The 16,955-nt window shown below is 43.2% G+C and overlaps 1 protein-coding gene across 15 annotated transcripts in view; it reads left to right on the forward strand.

The window, feature by feature from the left end:
- The window catches only part of FBRSL1 (fibrosin like 1), a 758,110-nt gene that overhangs the window by 679,148 nt on the left and 62,007 nt on the right, over nucleotides 1–16,955 (forward strand). For all 15 annotated transcript variants that reach the window (XM_075060074.1, XM_075060073.1, XM_075060072.1 and 12 more), the window contains one exon: nucleotides 277–322. In XM_075060074.1, coding sequence (XP_074916175.1) covers nucleotides 277–322 — 46 coding nt within the window. The remainder of the gene's footprint in view (nucleotides 1–276; nucleotides 323–16,955) is intronic.

Here is a 16,955-nt window from a genome sequence, read left to right on the forward strand (position 1 = left end):
AATCATGAATAAAATAGCTTATATGTTGCATGGGTGCCTAAATAAAAGAGACAGGAGGATGTACTTGAGTGAGAACAGGACAGTGTTTTTATGTGCTTTTCTTTCCTCTGCTCAAGACTCTTGCTTATTCTTAAATAGCACAACATTGCACCCTCCAGGTGCAGTGTGTAACTGCAATTATGATGATTGATTTGTTCTGTAAGGACTGTATATTTTTGGTAGAGACTCCTAGATTCTCTTTTAGAATCAGTAACCCTCTTTCTGTTTTGTTTTCAGGCTTCTTTGGGCTCCGAGAAGCTGTTTTCCCTTGCAGCAAATAAAGGTAGGTGCTACGGAGAAACACTTTCCTTTTCTTATTTTACCATAAGAACAAGAAACTCCTTCAGTGTATGAAACTACCAAAAACGTTAAAAAGAACAGGAGTACTTGTGGCACCTTAGAGACTAACAAATTTATTTGAGCATAAGCTTGTTTGTGTAACAGGAATTGAATTTAACAGGAAGCCAGTGACTTCAATCTTGCCATGTGGCATTGTCAAAAAGAACACCTCATATTGTCACAGGCTTGCAATGGTTATGTTAATTTTCACTGCCACCTTGTATTATGATGAGGCTGGGTTTTTTTCCCTTCCAGATGGTAGATTTGTAGCAAATGTCTTAATGAGAGAGCTTATTGATGAAGCAGGAATCAACTCTGTAGCAGAGCTGCCACAAGCAAATCTTCATTTTTTAAAGAAACTTAAGGAATATTTGTGTATCTGTATTACTCTCTCAAGGATTCAAATATCTTTTCACCCACCAGCGTGCAGAACTTTTTTATCTATAGGTCTCAATCCTCCAAAGTGAAGTTTAAGGTGCTCAGTATATTGCAGGATTCTAGCCCATAGCTCCCATTAGTATTAATGAGAGTTACCTGTGATACACACTGGATGTTGCAAAGAGAAGTGGCCTGTTCAGATTTCCTTTGGGAATTGGATATATATATTTTTAAATATACCAAGCCCTCCCTTTAGGACTCAGTCTGCCGGTAATACAAGGCTACTCTGGCTTGTTGCTCAGCTTTCTATGGATAATCTCACTCTTGGCTGAATGCTGTGGACAGAAAATATTTAAGGAATAGCCTTGTAGAGAAGAGTGTTGTGTATAATTGAAAGCATTATGCGCTATGAATGGTTCTGCTCTGTCGTGCAAGAAGGCTGACATTATGGCTTTGTATACACTGCCAGTAAGTAACGCTGTTCTGCAGTGTTCCTTCTATTGAACTACAGAATAAAAACCATTTCAGAGCAATAATGACTACTAGGAGACACAAATGCTTTGAAGGGGGAAAATGAGGCTCATTAACAAGAAATTATAGCATGAAAAGGTTATTTCAAGAGGACCAAGAGAGGACTCGTTTACCTCACTACTGTATAGGAATAGGAGCTAGCCAAGGAAAGGCTTTTTGGTTATTACTTGTTGTGTGTGTCTCAGGCTGGTTCCAGGCACTGTTGGGCTGGCCTTTTTAGAATCTGTAAGTGCCACAAATTCTTTCTTTCCAAGACCTGCAAACTTTAAATGGTAAATGTGAAAACTGATGGTAAGTGTGTAACATTAGTACATTTGCAGATGTTTTCACAAAATTATGCAGTTTCCTCAGGAAAAAAATAGCAAAGAACTGCAGGAGGCAGGAGAGGAAGGGAGCGGAGGGAAGGGGGACAGACACCATTTGTCATCTGCCCACCCTATTGTGTACCTTAGGTGCTAAACCTTGGTAAGTCCAAATCCCATACAGCTCGCTTGCTCTTAAAAACAAAACAAAACTCCAGGAGCATGGGTGAAAATGTGGCCCAGTGATCTAGTTCAGAGGATTACATTCAGCAGCTTTTTTGGCTCCTGCAGTTATTGAAGTCTGATGATTTTTTCCCCCTTGATATCTCCGAGCCACTCAACAACATGAGTTTTCAGATTGCTCTCCATCATGTGCCGGTGGCAGTAAACTTGACAGCATGGAGTCATTTACTCTCTGGTGTTTACATCACTGCAGCTGAAAATTATTATTGTTTCTTTTGCCATGGATCCAGATATCACCAGACTTTGGGAAAGTTTCAATCCAGATATGAATTTTGTGACTCATCTTTGGGTTCTACATAGATCTTGGAGTAAACACATGTCTACCATGCTGTTTGCCAAAGATTGAGACTGTGTTGGCAGACTCTGCTCAGGGCTACCTTAGGATTGGCATGGCATAGCATAGCAGTTGTATTGCAAGGTCAGGTTGAGTAGCATTGGTTCATCTATATGAAGAAGCTTGAACGGCACTAAATTCTGATGCTGGTTAATTTTACAAGTCCTGCTATGTGATTACACCATAGTTTTATCTCTCACATATGCAAATTAAAGGCACTGTTAAATGATGAAGCCTTTGTGATGCCATATGGGCAGAGAGAAGGTGACCTTCAAGGACTGACATTTCAAACTCCATTAATAAGATACCAAAATTGATGTAAGTGCTAAGTTTTCAAAGGTGTGAGCAATTGTGCAGGCAAAGGATTAGTTAAACGTACACTTTCCTGATTTGTGCACATATATGGTGCAACGAGTGCACACTTCTCTTGCAGGCGTTTGCATTGTGCCGTTCTTTGAAAATCTGTGCTTTGGTTTTGGGCGGGGGGGAGAGTAGGATTGCAAGGGATTACAGGCCCAGCGAAAAGCAAAAATTAAAAATCAAGCCAAGTCACTGAGGGGTGCACTTCAAGCATTGTTTTGCCAAAGCTTGTGCTGCTCAGATTATGGGAGAACGCCGTCTTTCTTCAGAACACTTTACGCACTCGCCGCTTGTAAATTCTCAGTAAAGTTTTTATTTTAATATATTATCATTCCATTTTTTCTTCTTGAACATCACCCAGAATTCTGTAGAGGTTAATTTCTTAGTTAGCAAGTTCTATGTTGTCTGCATCGTTGGCCTTTTTTACATGATCGTTGTTTTTTAGGAGTGGGGTGTTTAAACACAGTAGGTCAGATTCATTCTTGGTGTAACACCATTGACTTCTGTACAATTACATTGACTTCTGTACAATTACATGAAGGATGCATTTGGTGCAGTAAATTTATTAATGTCATTCTAGTTTACCAACGGATTAACAATGCAGTGAAGTATGAAGATGGGCAACTTTTACTTTTCCATGTCTGGAATAGTTGTAAAATGTAACTTTTTACCATGCTGCTTAGCTTCTCAAAAGGTCTTAGATGCTGCATCTTTTGTTTACTGTTCCCTGTGTTACATTTGTCTTTGCCTCCTTACAACAGAAGGGCATTGCTGCTGTGCCCCTCTTTTGACACAAGTTGATGTGTGACAACAGATGTACTATGCATCAGTCAGCTTCCCTGGAACCTTTGCCATTATGCAGGGGAGAGGAGGTGTCTTGACCCAAAGTGACCTCAGTGGACACAGCTGTGAAATAGACTGAATTAGAGGACTTTTAGCTTCCTGGAGAGAGAAAGAGATTAAACACCCCACACAAGAAAATAGTAATTAAAAATAAAAAGCATAGAGGCCCATTTGTTCTGATACCCTGTTCTTTTCATGCAGGGTTCTCCCAGCCAGTCACTGGTGGGAGGAGGGCGGGGGGAGAGCTTGGAGGGACCTGAAAAACCAAAGTGCAGAGGCAAGCTGGATCAAAGCTCCATGCTAGCCAAAGGGATAGGAGAGACTGAGAAGAGGAAAACGAGCAAGAGCTTCTGACACAAATTCAGATTTGTCCGTCAGCCTGCAGCAGGTCAGAGGAGCATTTGCCCATTAAACACCCAAAGGGACCTCAATCTGGCTGGTGTATTGACGTTAGGGGTGTTGAGTTTTTTAAAGCTATTCCGATGCACTCACTGCAGCTACTGATTCACTTTTAGGCAAGTTCCTTCTTCCCATTTCATTGGAGGGAAATAATTATGCCCTATGTTATGTGCAAATATCCTAACTTCTTCTTGGTGATCCCCAGTAGTGCCAGTCCATGCAGTGCCAGCCGTGTGTCGTTTCTTTCAGTGAGATAACCAGTAAGGTGCCAGAGGAACAAGGAGAGCTTTTATTACTGATAAGCCTTGAAACCAAGATCCTAATGCTGAGAAAATTTGTGGAGATCTGAGTTCTCTCTTGAACCCAGCTCCTTCCTCAGCCACCAGGAGTACTGCAGTATGAATGGGCTTTTTAAAATAGATGTTTCTTCAGTGGATTTAATGCTGGTGAAACATTCCAGGTTAGTGGTCCTGGAGAGTGAAATCCTCTATCCCCAGAGCAAGCGGAGCATGGACAGCTTCAGTGCAAGTTTCTCCATACTAACCCCTCCCAATGTGCTTCAGTACAGACCTGGAGCAATAACTTGTAGAAATGAAATGGGAATTCAGTGTCATTGTCCACCGAATCCTTGGCACCTCTTCGAAAGCTTCTAGCAAGGTTGCCAGATGTGGTTTTGTAAGATGACCACCTATACACTAGGAACCAGACTGAGCGCAGCACCACAACTTTGGACAGGGCCCGGAACAGCCATCAAGGATGATTAGGAAGTCATATGAGCTGTGGGTGCTCAATATCTGCTGGGCTCAGGCCCAAACTTTGAATTAGACTGGCAGTGTTGTCTGACGCGTAGAGTACCTGACTGGGAATCCATGTTCCTAAGATCTTTGTCCAGCTGTGCTACATACTTGCTGGGTGATCACTTAACCTCTGTGCCTCAGTCTCCACATCTACAAAATGAGGGATAATACTTGTCACTCCAGCATGTTGGTAGGCTTAATTAATTAATGTTTATAAAGTGCTTTGAGATCCTTTGTTGAGAAGTTTTATGGAGAGTATAGATTGCTTCTCGGCTCTATGAGCTCAGATCAAGTGTGAGTAGTCTCTTGGGTTATCCAAGTCCACGATCCAGTCTCTTGATGTGTTTGGTGTTTTAGCCTCAAGATGAAAACCTTGTCTGTGTCTCTGGGACCTTGAAGTCAAAATATTATATAAAGCATTGTTCTCACTGTAATAATAAGTGAAAATAGGTTTGGGTTTTTGTTGTTGTTTTCCATTCTTTGCTTACCATACACTCTCACTTTTCATTGAACATATAGGCACAGAGCTCTGAAGAGCTCTCTTTCATCATGAACTGTACACGTACCCAAAGCTCTAAAGCACACAGTCTGTGTCTTAACCCTTTGACAGGAGGGAGGCAGGCTTGCTTGGCACGCAGGCCAAAATTGTCAGCCATGGGACGCATCATGACCACCCGTCCCCGTGGATTAATGCAGTTTATAACTCTTTGAAGTTTCCTCCTTTTATATTTTGTCCTCTTGACCACAGAAGTGTGGCCATGGGCCAGCAAGAGAGATTTCTTGTTAAAAGACGACTCACGAGTCCTGACGAGTGCATCTGAACCAGAAAAAAGAACCCCTGTTCCTCTGAGATCAGTGCTGCATAATATTGTTGCCTTAAGGGGACTGTCTCTCCTTTTTCTCTTCTCTTTTCTTTTCTTGTTTTTTTTTTTCCCTTCTGTACTAAACTGTCACACTAAATCATTTTAAAAGCTAGAACTACAAAATCTCCATAGTAGGACATGCTGTTCAAAACTGATGCTTATTGCAAGAGGGGGTGGGAACTGGGGTGGGGTGAGGAACAAGGGTTGGAAACAGATGGTTTCTTTACTGAGAGAGTCTGTGTGAGCCAGTGGAGTGGAAACCAGCCCTAGCAGGGCAGCTTTTGAAGTAAGATGCTTTACACCATTGTGAGGCATTGTTATCTAATGGATAAGGCCCTGAACTGGGACTCGGGAGACCTGGGTTCTATCCCAGATTTGCCACTGATATGCTGTGTGACCTTGGACAAGTCACTTCATCTCTTTCTGCTCTCACTTTTTGTTCTGTTTTTGTTGTAAACTCGTTGGGACAGAGACTCTCTCTCATTGTATGATTATATAAAGCCTTTTCCACCGGGGTCGTAATCTCACTTGGCAATCTCTAGGTGCTACTAGGTAATAGTTAATAATACGCTATAGAGCTTCTCACCAGAGGATCTTGATGTGATCTGTAGGCATTAAGCAAGTCTCCCCAATACCCTTTCAGAGAAGTAAGTAGCAGAATCGTGTGTGTGTGTGTGTGTGTGTGTAAACTGAGGCCCAGAAAAGTGTAGTAAACTTGTTCAAGGTCATACACCAATTCAGTGGAAGAGCCAGGAATACAGATACTAAGGGCTCTGCCACTGATTCCTCCAACTTCCTGTTTCCCATTTTGTAATGTACCCCGGCTTTGATGAAATTCCAGAGTCAGCATTTTTTTCTGTGATGCCTGTTAAACCTAGTCCAATGATGTTTGCAGCCCGAATTTGAAGGTGATGATTTAGAGCCACATCTGCGAATGAGAGGCCATGTTAATCACAAGCAAGGAGGGAAATCTTTTAACAGAAGCATTACTTGTAGTATATCACTTAATATGGACTAGATGGCCAAACTGCTCATAAAGCCCCTCCCCACCAGTATTCTCATCTCTTTTGTCACAAATCTCACATTATCTCGTGATTTTTTAAGCCCTAGCTCCTGGAGTCATGTGATTACATGAGACGCTGTTTTGATTGTTAAAATTACACCTCTACCCCAATATAACGCTGTCCTTGGGAGCCAAAAAATCTTACCATGTTATAGGTGAAACCGCGTTATATCGAACTTGCCTCGATCCACTGGAATGTGCAGCCCTGCCCCCCCCCGGAGCACTGCTTTACTGCGTTATATCTGTATTCGTGTTATATCGGGGTAGAGGTGTAGTAAGTTTCTAGCCTGCTTGACTAAAAAAAAAAGTTTGATAACGTGACACTCCACCAACACTCAAAAACCAGACGGCAGTTAAAAAGAACCTTATATGTATTATGTTTTAAAAGCTCATTTTAAGCCCGTCTCATAATTTTTTAATGCTTTGGGGTGGCAATACTAGACACACACCAGGATCTGAGATATAATTAGATCCAGGACCTGAACCATCTGTGGCCTCCTGCCTCTTTCCTTCTCTAAAATTTCTAATCTAATCTAACCACTCCTTGGATTAATTAATACATTAGCTATCAGGTAGGGTGACCAGATGTCCCAATTTTATAGGCACAGTCCCTATTTTTAGGTCTTTTTCTTGTATAGGCTCCTATTACCCCCCCATCCCTGTCCCGATGTTTACCCTTCCTGTCTGGTCACCCTACTATTGGGCTTCCTTGAATGTGCATGCATATATCCATATATAATATATAGTGGTCTGGAAAGAAGGAAGACTCTTGTTTTTTCAAAAACCATCTGGGTAACCATGACAATCCCACAGGTCAGAGCTACTTAGTCACATTTTTTGAAAACCGAGTAAGAATAACAGCCATTAAAAGTGGGGTTCTACAGGAATCCTTGCATTGCTCAGGCACTGGAAGGCACTCTGCAGTCTCTTTATAACTGATAGTGCATCTGCGTGGGGGGGGGGGGGGGAGTATATAAGGCTTATTTAATAGCTATCTACACCATGATATCTCTCTATAGTGGGTCCAAGCAAAATGTCACAATAACATGGAAGAGACCATTTTCCAACCTCCACTGTTCAATTAGCTTAGTAAAGCTCGACTTACACGAGCCAGAAATGTCATCAGGCGAGTGGGCTACGAAGAAGGGCAGTTTATGATTTTAATATAGACACAAATTTACTGTTGTCTAACACAAGTAGGCAGATTCTGCTGGTACCATATCTCCCCACTCCCACTCCCTGGTCAGTTAAGACAGCCACCTCCACTGTAGTCTGCCAGGATAAAGCTTCCTTTGTACTGTCAGGCTACAGCCAAGAGGTGAAAAGTTGAATTACAAACATTTCTAGGCCTTCTGGTTGGTGTCATGTGTGTTGTTTTGTTGTTTTAAGGTTATGGGGGTCTGTAGCTATGTTCCTGTCAGTGGGATTGGAATGAATAGAAGCAATACTGTGAGAGATAAAATGTGTTTAATTATTTATTTGAGTATTACAGACTGAAATTGCTTTTTGATTTAAAGCATACAAGCCATGGATATATTTTTGGAGTAGAGAGAGAGAGACACACACACACACATGCGCGCACACACAATTGCCTAGGGTAATGTAAAAGCTTATTTGCTCGACTGCCCTTCCTCCACAGGATTTGTTCATTTCCTTAAATATTTTAAATTTTAAATGCAGCTTTGTTAAATACTATGGAGAGCTAACTGCATGCAGTGCCTTACCAAGAAAAATAAAATAAACTAAGTCTTGGTTGTATCAATGTTATGAAAAGGATGGTTTATTTTCTTTAATTATAGTTTTTATTTAAAATAAAAATAACTTTTAAAAGCAAAGAAAATATAACTGGCATATTCATGCGTAAACTGTAGTGATTCACTAGGCACATTTTAACTTTCCGAGTTCACGTAAAAGTAGCTAAAGAGACCATCAGATTATAAATCATACATTTAAAAAAATAATTCCTACTGGTTATTAGTAACAAATTACTGAAGCTAAAAGGTTTTTTAAAAAATCAAGTATCCTTTGCATCCTTTCCTCTGTTTGTTTACTTCCTGCCTTTCTCTCTGGTGGGGCAATGAAAAAACAAACAGGTCAGTTTCCACTATTGTTCCCAGTTGATTTCCCATTCTGATCTATTAATAGGGTGCTAATGCTTAAATCCAAGCACCGCCACCCAAACACAATATCCATTTTAATCGTTTTTTTCCTTGATTTTTTTTTAAACTTTGAAAACGCTGTTTGTATTAATTTTGTAAAGCTTTTGTTAACCAGAAAACTAAATGTTGGGTCTAAATCCACCATGCCCCTTTAAATTAACTAATGCCTAATCACTGTGAGACTGTCTGGAACCAATATGTGGGGTATGAATGCTTTTGGCCTTCTGAGGAAAGTCCTGATCCAATTCAGATCTGTTCCTAGTAAAATAGTGTCATCCTTCTCTACTGCCTTGATGCAATGCATATGCATTCTCTATGCATGCTGCACCAAGTGTTTGTGATCTTTTTATAGCTCTCTGATGTTCCTTTCTCTGTTCTCCTCCACCTCCATGCTTCATACTTCTATTTGGGAGAAGCAATTTGACAAGTGACCAATATTAAGCTGTCCTGGATTGTATAATAGCTCATTAGGGACTCCTGCAGACACAGTAACTGTGTGCTTCATGCAGGTCACTAGCATAGCAGAGGCCAGACCGACAATTGGCAAGTAATTTGACAAGTCAGCAGGAAGGTAAGGAGGTGGGTGCATGGGGAAAGCTGGAACTGACCCTGAGGTCATCCTGCATTTCCCTCTGAGCAATCAATGAAAATGATCAATGAGACCACCGTGTGTTCTTTAATTGCAAATGGATCTGGTTGCTCTTTTGTGCACAAAGCTGGTGTGGTCTGTAATTCTCAGTGAGTCAACGACCTCCAGCAACAGGGTCTTCCGTCATGAGCAGAGAATACCATTAGCAAGCTTCTGCTTTGCCCCTTCCCCCGGGAGATTTAAGGCCTCCCCTTCTAATCTGGGGAGGCACAGAGCATGAGGTTGGTGAGCAGGATGCTTGCTATTCTGATCAATCTGTGTGGCAAGCAGTAACAGTTCATTCTCCACAGCAGTTCTGGAGTTGACATGCTGTATGTTTCGGTAATTGATTTTCATATTAGCTTCATTTGAAATGTGTAAATCTCTAAATCACTAACAGCAGCCTGGCCTGTCCTATCCCGAGGGAATGAGGCAATATCGAGGGGGCATCCTTCAAGCCTGGAAGGTTCCTGCCACTTTATTTCTCCTATAAGTCATCCTAGGGTACGTCTACACTACAGGATTATTCCGATTTTACATAAACTGGTTTTGTAAAACATTGTATAAAGTCGAGTGCACGCGACCACACTAAGCACATTCATTCGGCGGTGTGCGTCCATGATCAGAGGCTAGCGTCGATTTCCGGAGTGTTGCACTGTGAGTAGCTATTCTGTAGCTATCCCATAGTTCCCGCAGTCTCCTCCGCTCCTTGGAATTCTGGGTTGAGATCTCAGTGCCTGATGGGGCAAAAATTATTGTCACGGGAGGTTCTGGATAAATTTTGTCACTCATTCCTTCCTCCGGGAAAACAACGGCAGACAATCATTTCGCACCCTTTTTCCCTGCATTGCCCTGACAGACGCCATAGCACGGCAACCATGGAGCCCGTTCAGCTTTTTTTTTACTGTCACCGTATGTGTACTGGATGCCGCTGACAGAGGTGTTACTGCAGCGCTACACATCAGCATTCGTTTGCGGTGATTTCTCTAATTCAGGCACATAGTCTGTGCACCTTCCTATTTCCTTACACAGTTTTGATATGTAGGGAGATACTGTACACTCTCCGGCCTTTACTCTTTTTCAGGAGTTTCAAATCTTTTCGGTCTTTTCTAGTAGGTTTTTAATCCCAGTCCTGTCCCTGTTATATAAGTGCCTCTAGTAGCCAGGATATTTGTGTGTTTGAACTGTAGTGTTGTAGCTGTGTTGGTCCCAGGATATTAGCGAGACAAGGGAGCACAGCTGCTCTGTGTCAGATCCGCAGAAATGATGAGCTGCAACATGCCATTTCACAGGGGGTGCCCCTGCAACAACCCCACCCATTGCTTCCCTCCTCCCCAACCTTCCTGGGCTACCGTGGCAGTGTCCCCGCCATTTGTGTCATGAAGTTATAAAGAATGCAGGAATAAGAAACAGTGACTTGTTAGTGAGATAAAATGAGGGGGAGGCAGCCTCCCCTGCTATGACAGTCCAGGCAGGACATTAAAAGGTGCAGGGGAGAGGAGCCCAGCATGCCCGCTGCTATGATAGTCCAGGCAGTACAGAATCTTTTCTTTACACATGAAAGGGAGGGGGCTGATGGAGCTCAGCCCCAGTTGCTATGATGAGACAGTTACCAGCCGTTCTGTACCATCTACTGGGAATGACCAGGAATCATTCCTATTTTTACCCAGGCGCCCCCGGCCAGCCTCACCTGAGGCCAGCCAGGAGCACTCACGGGCTGATGGTGACGACGGATAGCAGTCATATTGTACCGTCTGCCACCAGGGAGGGGAGAAGAGCAGGATACTGCTCTTCACTGCTGCAGCATCGCGTCTACCACCAGCATTCAGTAGACATAGGGTGACATTGAAAAAAGTCAAGAAACGATTTCTTTCCCTTTTCTTCACGTGGTGGGGGGGGAGTAAATTGACGAGCTATACCCTGAACCATGCTGGACAATGTGTTTGAACCTACAGGGCACATTGGGAGCTCAGCCAAGAATGCAAATACTTTTCGGAGACTGCTGTGGACTGTGGGATAGCTGGAGTCCTCAGTACCCCCTCCCTCCTCCATGAGCGTCCATTTGATTCTCTGGCTTTCCGTTACGCTTGTCACGCAGCACTGTGTAGCCTGGAGATTTTTTTTCAAACGCTTTGGCATTTCGTCTTCTGTAACGGAGCTCTGATAGAACAGATTTGTCTCCCCATACAGCGATCAGATCCAGTATCTCCCGTACGGTCCATGCTGGAGCTCTTTTTGGATTTGGGACTGCATCACCACCCGTGCTGATCAGAGCTCCACGCTGGGCAAACAGGAAATGAAATTCAAAAGTTCGCGGGGCTTTTCCTATTTACCTGGCCACTGCATCCGAGTTCAGATTGTTGTCTAGAGCGGTCACAGTGGTGCACTGTGGGATACCGCCCGGAGGCCAATATCATCGATTTGCGGCCACACTAACCCTAATCCAATATGGTAATACCGATTTTAGTGCTACTCCTCTCGTTGGGGATGAGTACAGAAACCGATTTAAAGAGCCCTTTATATCGATATAAAGGGCCTCGTAGTGTGGACGGGTGCGCCATTAAATCGGTTTAACCCTGCTAAAATCGGTTTAAACGCGTAGTGTAGACCAGGCCCTAGACACGCCCACACACACATACACTCTCTCTCTCTGCCCCACCTCCTGCCCCTTTCTGGTTAACAAGGGCTGGACACTCTTCCCTGCAGAGTCTTTTAATGCTGTTCCTGAGCTGGCCACATGAATTGTAGCACGAGGCCTTCCCTTCCCTCCCCACCACTCAGGACTCAGACTTTTCCTGTGTACTGTGGGCTAGAATCTGTTCTCAGTTACTCCAGTGTAAATCCATAGTAATTCTGTTGACCTTGGATTTATAGCAGCATAGCTGAGACTGGTATTTGATGGGTATGTTTTTGTTTTTCCACAATGGCTGTTTTTAAACTTGGCTAGTGTTTGTGCTGTTTAGAATTTAACTTTCTATCTCCAGCTCCATTCATTTTAACGCACTTGATGTAAAAGTCCTACTGAAGTTAATAGGAATATAAACTTTAGGGTTTTAAAAACTGTCCTGTAGAGCTTATTAGAGAATCATATTCCTGCTATGGGATTCTGTGCTATAAGCTTGTGGAAAGTTTCTCATTTTTCATTCAATTTTAAGGGTTTTTAGACTAATTTTATAGACCCCTTATTATGTTTCTGAAGAAACCTGTTGGTTTAATCACTAATAAATTCTATAGGGCTTATCCATAAGATAATAGTCAGACTTGTGGATCTCTTTCCCCAGTGAAATGGGCATTCGCTTTTTGCTCTGTTGAAACGTAACAGCAGGGCGAGCTACAAATCAAAGAAAGCTCAGATAGAAAAAGTACATTTACTAGTATTGTTAAATGGCAGGCCGCTCACCATCACAGTCCCTGCATCTTGGTTGGGTTAAAGAAATGTTATTTTTAAAACATCATATCATTACTCCCATTGTTGTTTTTATAACCCCCTTCCCACTCCTCCCCAGCCGTCGGTGCTGAAAGTAACCTTGGTTGTAGTATCAGAGGCGTAGCCGTGTTAGTCTGGATCAGTAAAAGCAGCAAAGAGTCCTGTGGCACCTTATAGACTAACAAACGTATTGGAGCATGAGCTTTTGTGGGTGAAAGCCCACGAAAGCTCATGCTCCAATATGTTTGTTAGTCTATAAGGTGCCACCGAACTCTTTGCCGCTTGTTTGTAGTAGTTGCACTCCTGGAATTAAGGGGAGGTTTTCAGCATGGTGAAAAACTGTATTTTAAGATATTGTGTAGTGATAGTTTACATGTTCCAGGACCCCTGAAAACAGCCAGCTCTGCTTGTCCAATCCATCCAGGCATTAACATTGTAATTTTTATCTAATTAAATGAAAATGGCTTTGTGTATGTATGCATCTTGCTGCTTGTATCTTTCATGTGCAAGCCCAGAGCCACCCAATGACAGGTGAGTGGGCTGAAAAAGAAGTAAAATTATGTAATTGCCAGTTTCCTTCAGTTTCATTCTCTCTTTAATTTTGCATAAGGAAGGCTATTTAGATCTCAACAAACATGGTTTTGCTGGTAGCCAGACATCCGTGAAACTGCATCTGCCGCTGTAGTCTCTGCTCACTGCGTATGCATCTGTTTGCATTCACTGATAATCCAGTACTGAGGGACTATGCTTCTTGCAGCCTAACAGTGTCTTCTAAAGAGGATGTCTTGTCCGTTCTGGCACTTGATTCCTTTCTCCTGTGACTTGGTTTGGGACAGACGAGGAAGAAATTTAGAAGCAGACAGCACCAACCAAATCAGACTGAGATTAAAGTTCAACAGGCTTTGCAATGGGTTGAAGTTTGCACGCCAAGCTGCAAAAAATAACCTGCACCGTGGGAACCTGTGCACAAAGCACAGTTGATAGGAGAGGGCCAACCTCATGCAGGCAAATAGGCAGCATTTTAGTTCTCTCTCTGCTCTATGGGGCTTGGCTTCCAAATTGAAGGGCTGCCTTTGTTCAGTTGACCTTTTATGCAGCTGGCCTTCTCCAGACACTAGTGATGGGCTCCAGGGGTGGGGGTTCTACAAAGCATTCTGACTGAATGAGTTCAACAATTGTGTGAACATTGACTATTGTTATTTTTATTATTGAACCAGCAATTAAAGCCAGATAGAAACCTGAAACAGACAGCTAGAATGTGATAGTTAAAATCTGTACTGATTGGTTGAATTGACACGGTAAAGTCGATTATTTGATACTTTTTATAACCAATTCTGTGGGCACACTGGACATTTTGGTTGGAAGGCTTGTGTGTTAGAGGCCAGATTATGTCCCAGACTCTGGCCCCTTTGTGCCATTCCAACTGCATAAAGTCACAGTAAAGCCATCCTAACCAGCACAGGGGGACACCCCAGTTGGCATAAAGCTTGCACAGTCAGTCCTGTATCAGCTCTGTGGTATAGAGAGGGTGTCTCAGGAAAGAGAAAGAGCATGGCTTCAGCAGTCCATAGCACCAGAGCGCCTCATTGCAGTTCACTGCAGCCAGGAGTAATTTAGAGCTGCTTTAAATTACACTAAGGTCTGGAGGTGAGCCCTGGTGCAGCTAAAAGTACTGGATTGTTTGTGCTGCTCACTTTTTCTTCAGGGACCTATATTGCTTTCAGATCCACCCATACCGCAAAATCTGAATTTGGAAACACCCCAGCAGCCCCAGTAATTCAGGAGCATTGGATCCAGGTTTTTGGTTTAAACCCACGCCTGCTGCAAACATTTCCATCACTGAATGGCGGCAGCTACGATAACCTTCTTTTTCTGCATCATTTCCTGTGGGCCTTTACTAAACATGCCACCCAGGTGTCCCTGTGTCAAGCTGCTTCTCGCTGAGTCTGCTTCTGTTGCTGCTGGCAGGCTTACCCTACCATGCTCATGACTGGACTCTCCCACCACAGTGTGTTAATTTTAAATAAACAGAATTGGTGGGAGGGTTTTCCCATCAGGCAGTATTAGAAGTTCTGCAAAGGGGAAAGGCTTGGATTTGATTTGAGTTTCCCCCCTCCCGTATTTTAATATGATCACTCTGATTTTGTCGTCGCTGAAGTATTGACTGGCAGGGCTATGATTCTCCTACACACAGGCAGGAGCTGCCAGCTCTTTCTTACTCAGCTAGCAATCAAGGTTATGGATTCCACGGTGCCAGCAGAGCTGTTGATCCAAAAGATTCTTAACATCTGCGAGTCATCTATGTCCAAATTAGACTTAATTACATCCCCTCTCCACACATGCCCAAAAATGTTACATTACACTGCTGGAAAACACGTTAAATAACTTTTTGATGCAGCTGACCACTGTTGCAAACCATAAGTCTATCTCGGTTAGCCGTGGGGTTGCATCTCCACTCCAAGTACATTGAAACCCAGGATAAACACACCAGTCCCCTTCCAATTATAATGCATGAAAACGTTGGCTTCCTTAGGGAGCACACACAGGGCAGGTTTTTTTCCGCTGCTCTGTAACTCGTTTGCTCCAGATGCTGTCGCATGCTGTCAAAAGCTGCTGTTGTCACAAGCCAACAAGGGGTCCTTGTCAGAAAGCTCTAAGCAGCCTTCTATCCTGTCTGATAGTGAGACACATACACACATTCTGCTAGGTGGGGAGAAGGTGAGTGAGCTTTGTGTTCCTCCCCCCTCCCTCCATTCGCAAGCCGACTATTAAATAATTAATGTGCCCAGTGGGATGGAGGAAAGCAAAAGCTGTTGTGTGCCAAAGTTTTCTCTGGCTCCAAAAAGCACAGCTCACAGTGTATTCTGGCACCTAAGAGCGAGTTTTCTTCCCTCCTCTATTCTTCCGTATGTGTGCTGGACAGGGAAGTGGTGTTCCCAGCCCAGCGGGGGGATGACTGTTATTTCAGACCAGCAACAGGGGGAAAGGAACAGCCTGTTGCCTGATTGATGTTTGTTTTTTGTGGACAGACACCAAACCTTCATTAGAGATGGTGGGAGAGGGAGGGTGTGCTCTTAAGGAACTATTGTACCCACACACACAAATTTCTCTGCACTTTCTTTGACTTCAGCTGTACTGTTTTGGCCCTGGTGACTTTTAAGAAAATATACACACTGCACAGAAAGTTCAGTGAAGGAGATGGAGGGGAGGGGGACAATCCAGTTGAATTTTTTTACGGTAATTAATTTCAGATATGCTGCTCATCTGTTCTCTGTGGATTTCAGAGAGGAACATGGGATTGCAGGGCTTGGTTTTCTGCATAATACAATCCTCTCCTTCCCCCTCCAGTAAATCTCCATTTTCTTCTATCTGTGAATTCTAACATTCAGGTTGCATTGAAGTGCTGTTTCTTTGTATGCATCACATTTTAAAGCAGGAAATTATCTCTGGGCCAAAGACAAATGCAGAAGGAGAGAAAGGGAAGCTATTAAAGAGGCTTTCCTCTTGCCATGTGCCTGGGATACAAGAAGTCATAAGAGACTGAACAAGCCAGTAATGGGTATAGCTGATTACTTTCCAATGTACTAATGGGGCGTATTCAATCAAACAACAAATGCCTGTCATCCCTGCATCTGCTTATGAAAAGCTCCCAGGGTACACTGGTGAAAATTACAGTGAAGTGAATGGAGTTACCTTGCTTGTTTGTACAACAGGGCTAAGCTTATCTCTTCAACTTTATGTGGGAGATTTTCCAAAGCCCAAATAAAAGTCAGGTACCCAGCTCCCACTGACTTTTCAATATGAGGGTATGTCTGCACTACGAGATTATTCCAATTTTAAAGAAACCGTTTTTTTAAAATTGTATAAAGTCAAGTGCACGCAGCCACACTAAGCACATTAATTCAACGGTGTGCATCCATGTACCGACACTAGTGTTGATTTCCAAAGCGTTGCACTGTGGGTAGCTATCCCATAGTTCCCCCAGTCTCCCCCGCCCCTTGGAATTCTGGGTTGAGATCCCAGTGGCTGATGGGGCAAAAAACATTGTCGCGGGTGGTTCTGGGTACAGCCTCACCCCTCCCTCCGTGAAAGCAGCAAACAACTGTTTTGCGCCTCTTTTCCTGGGTGAACTGTGCAAATGCCATAGCACAGCAAGCATGGACCCTGCTCAGCTCAAGACCACAATCGTGGACGTTGTAAACACCTAGTGCATTCTCGTGCAGTCTATGCTGAACCAGAACCTGCAAAAC

Source organism: Chelonoidis abingdonii, chromosome 22 (genome assembly GCF_003597395.2).
Source record: "Chelonoidis abingdonii isolate Lonesome George chromosome 22, CheloAbing_2.0, whole genome shotgun sequence".
Taxonomy (NCBI): Eukaryota; Metazoa; Chordata; order Testudines; family Testudinidae; genus Chelonoidis; species Chelonoidis abingdonii.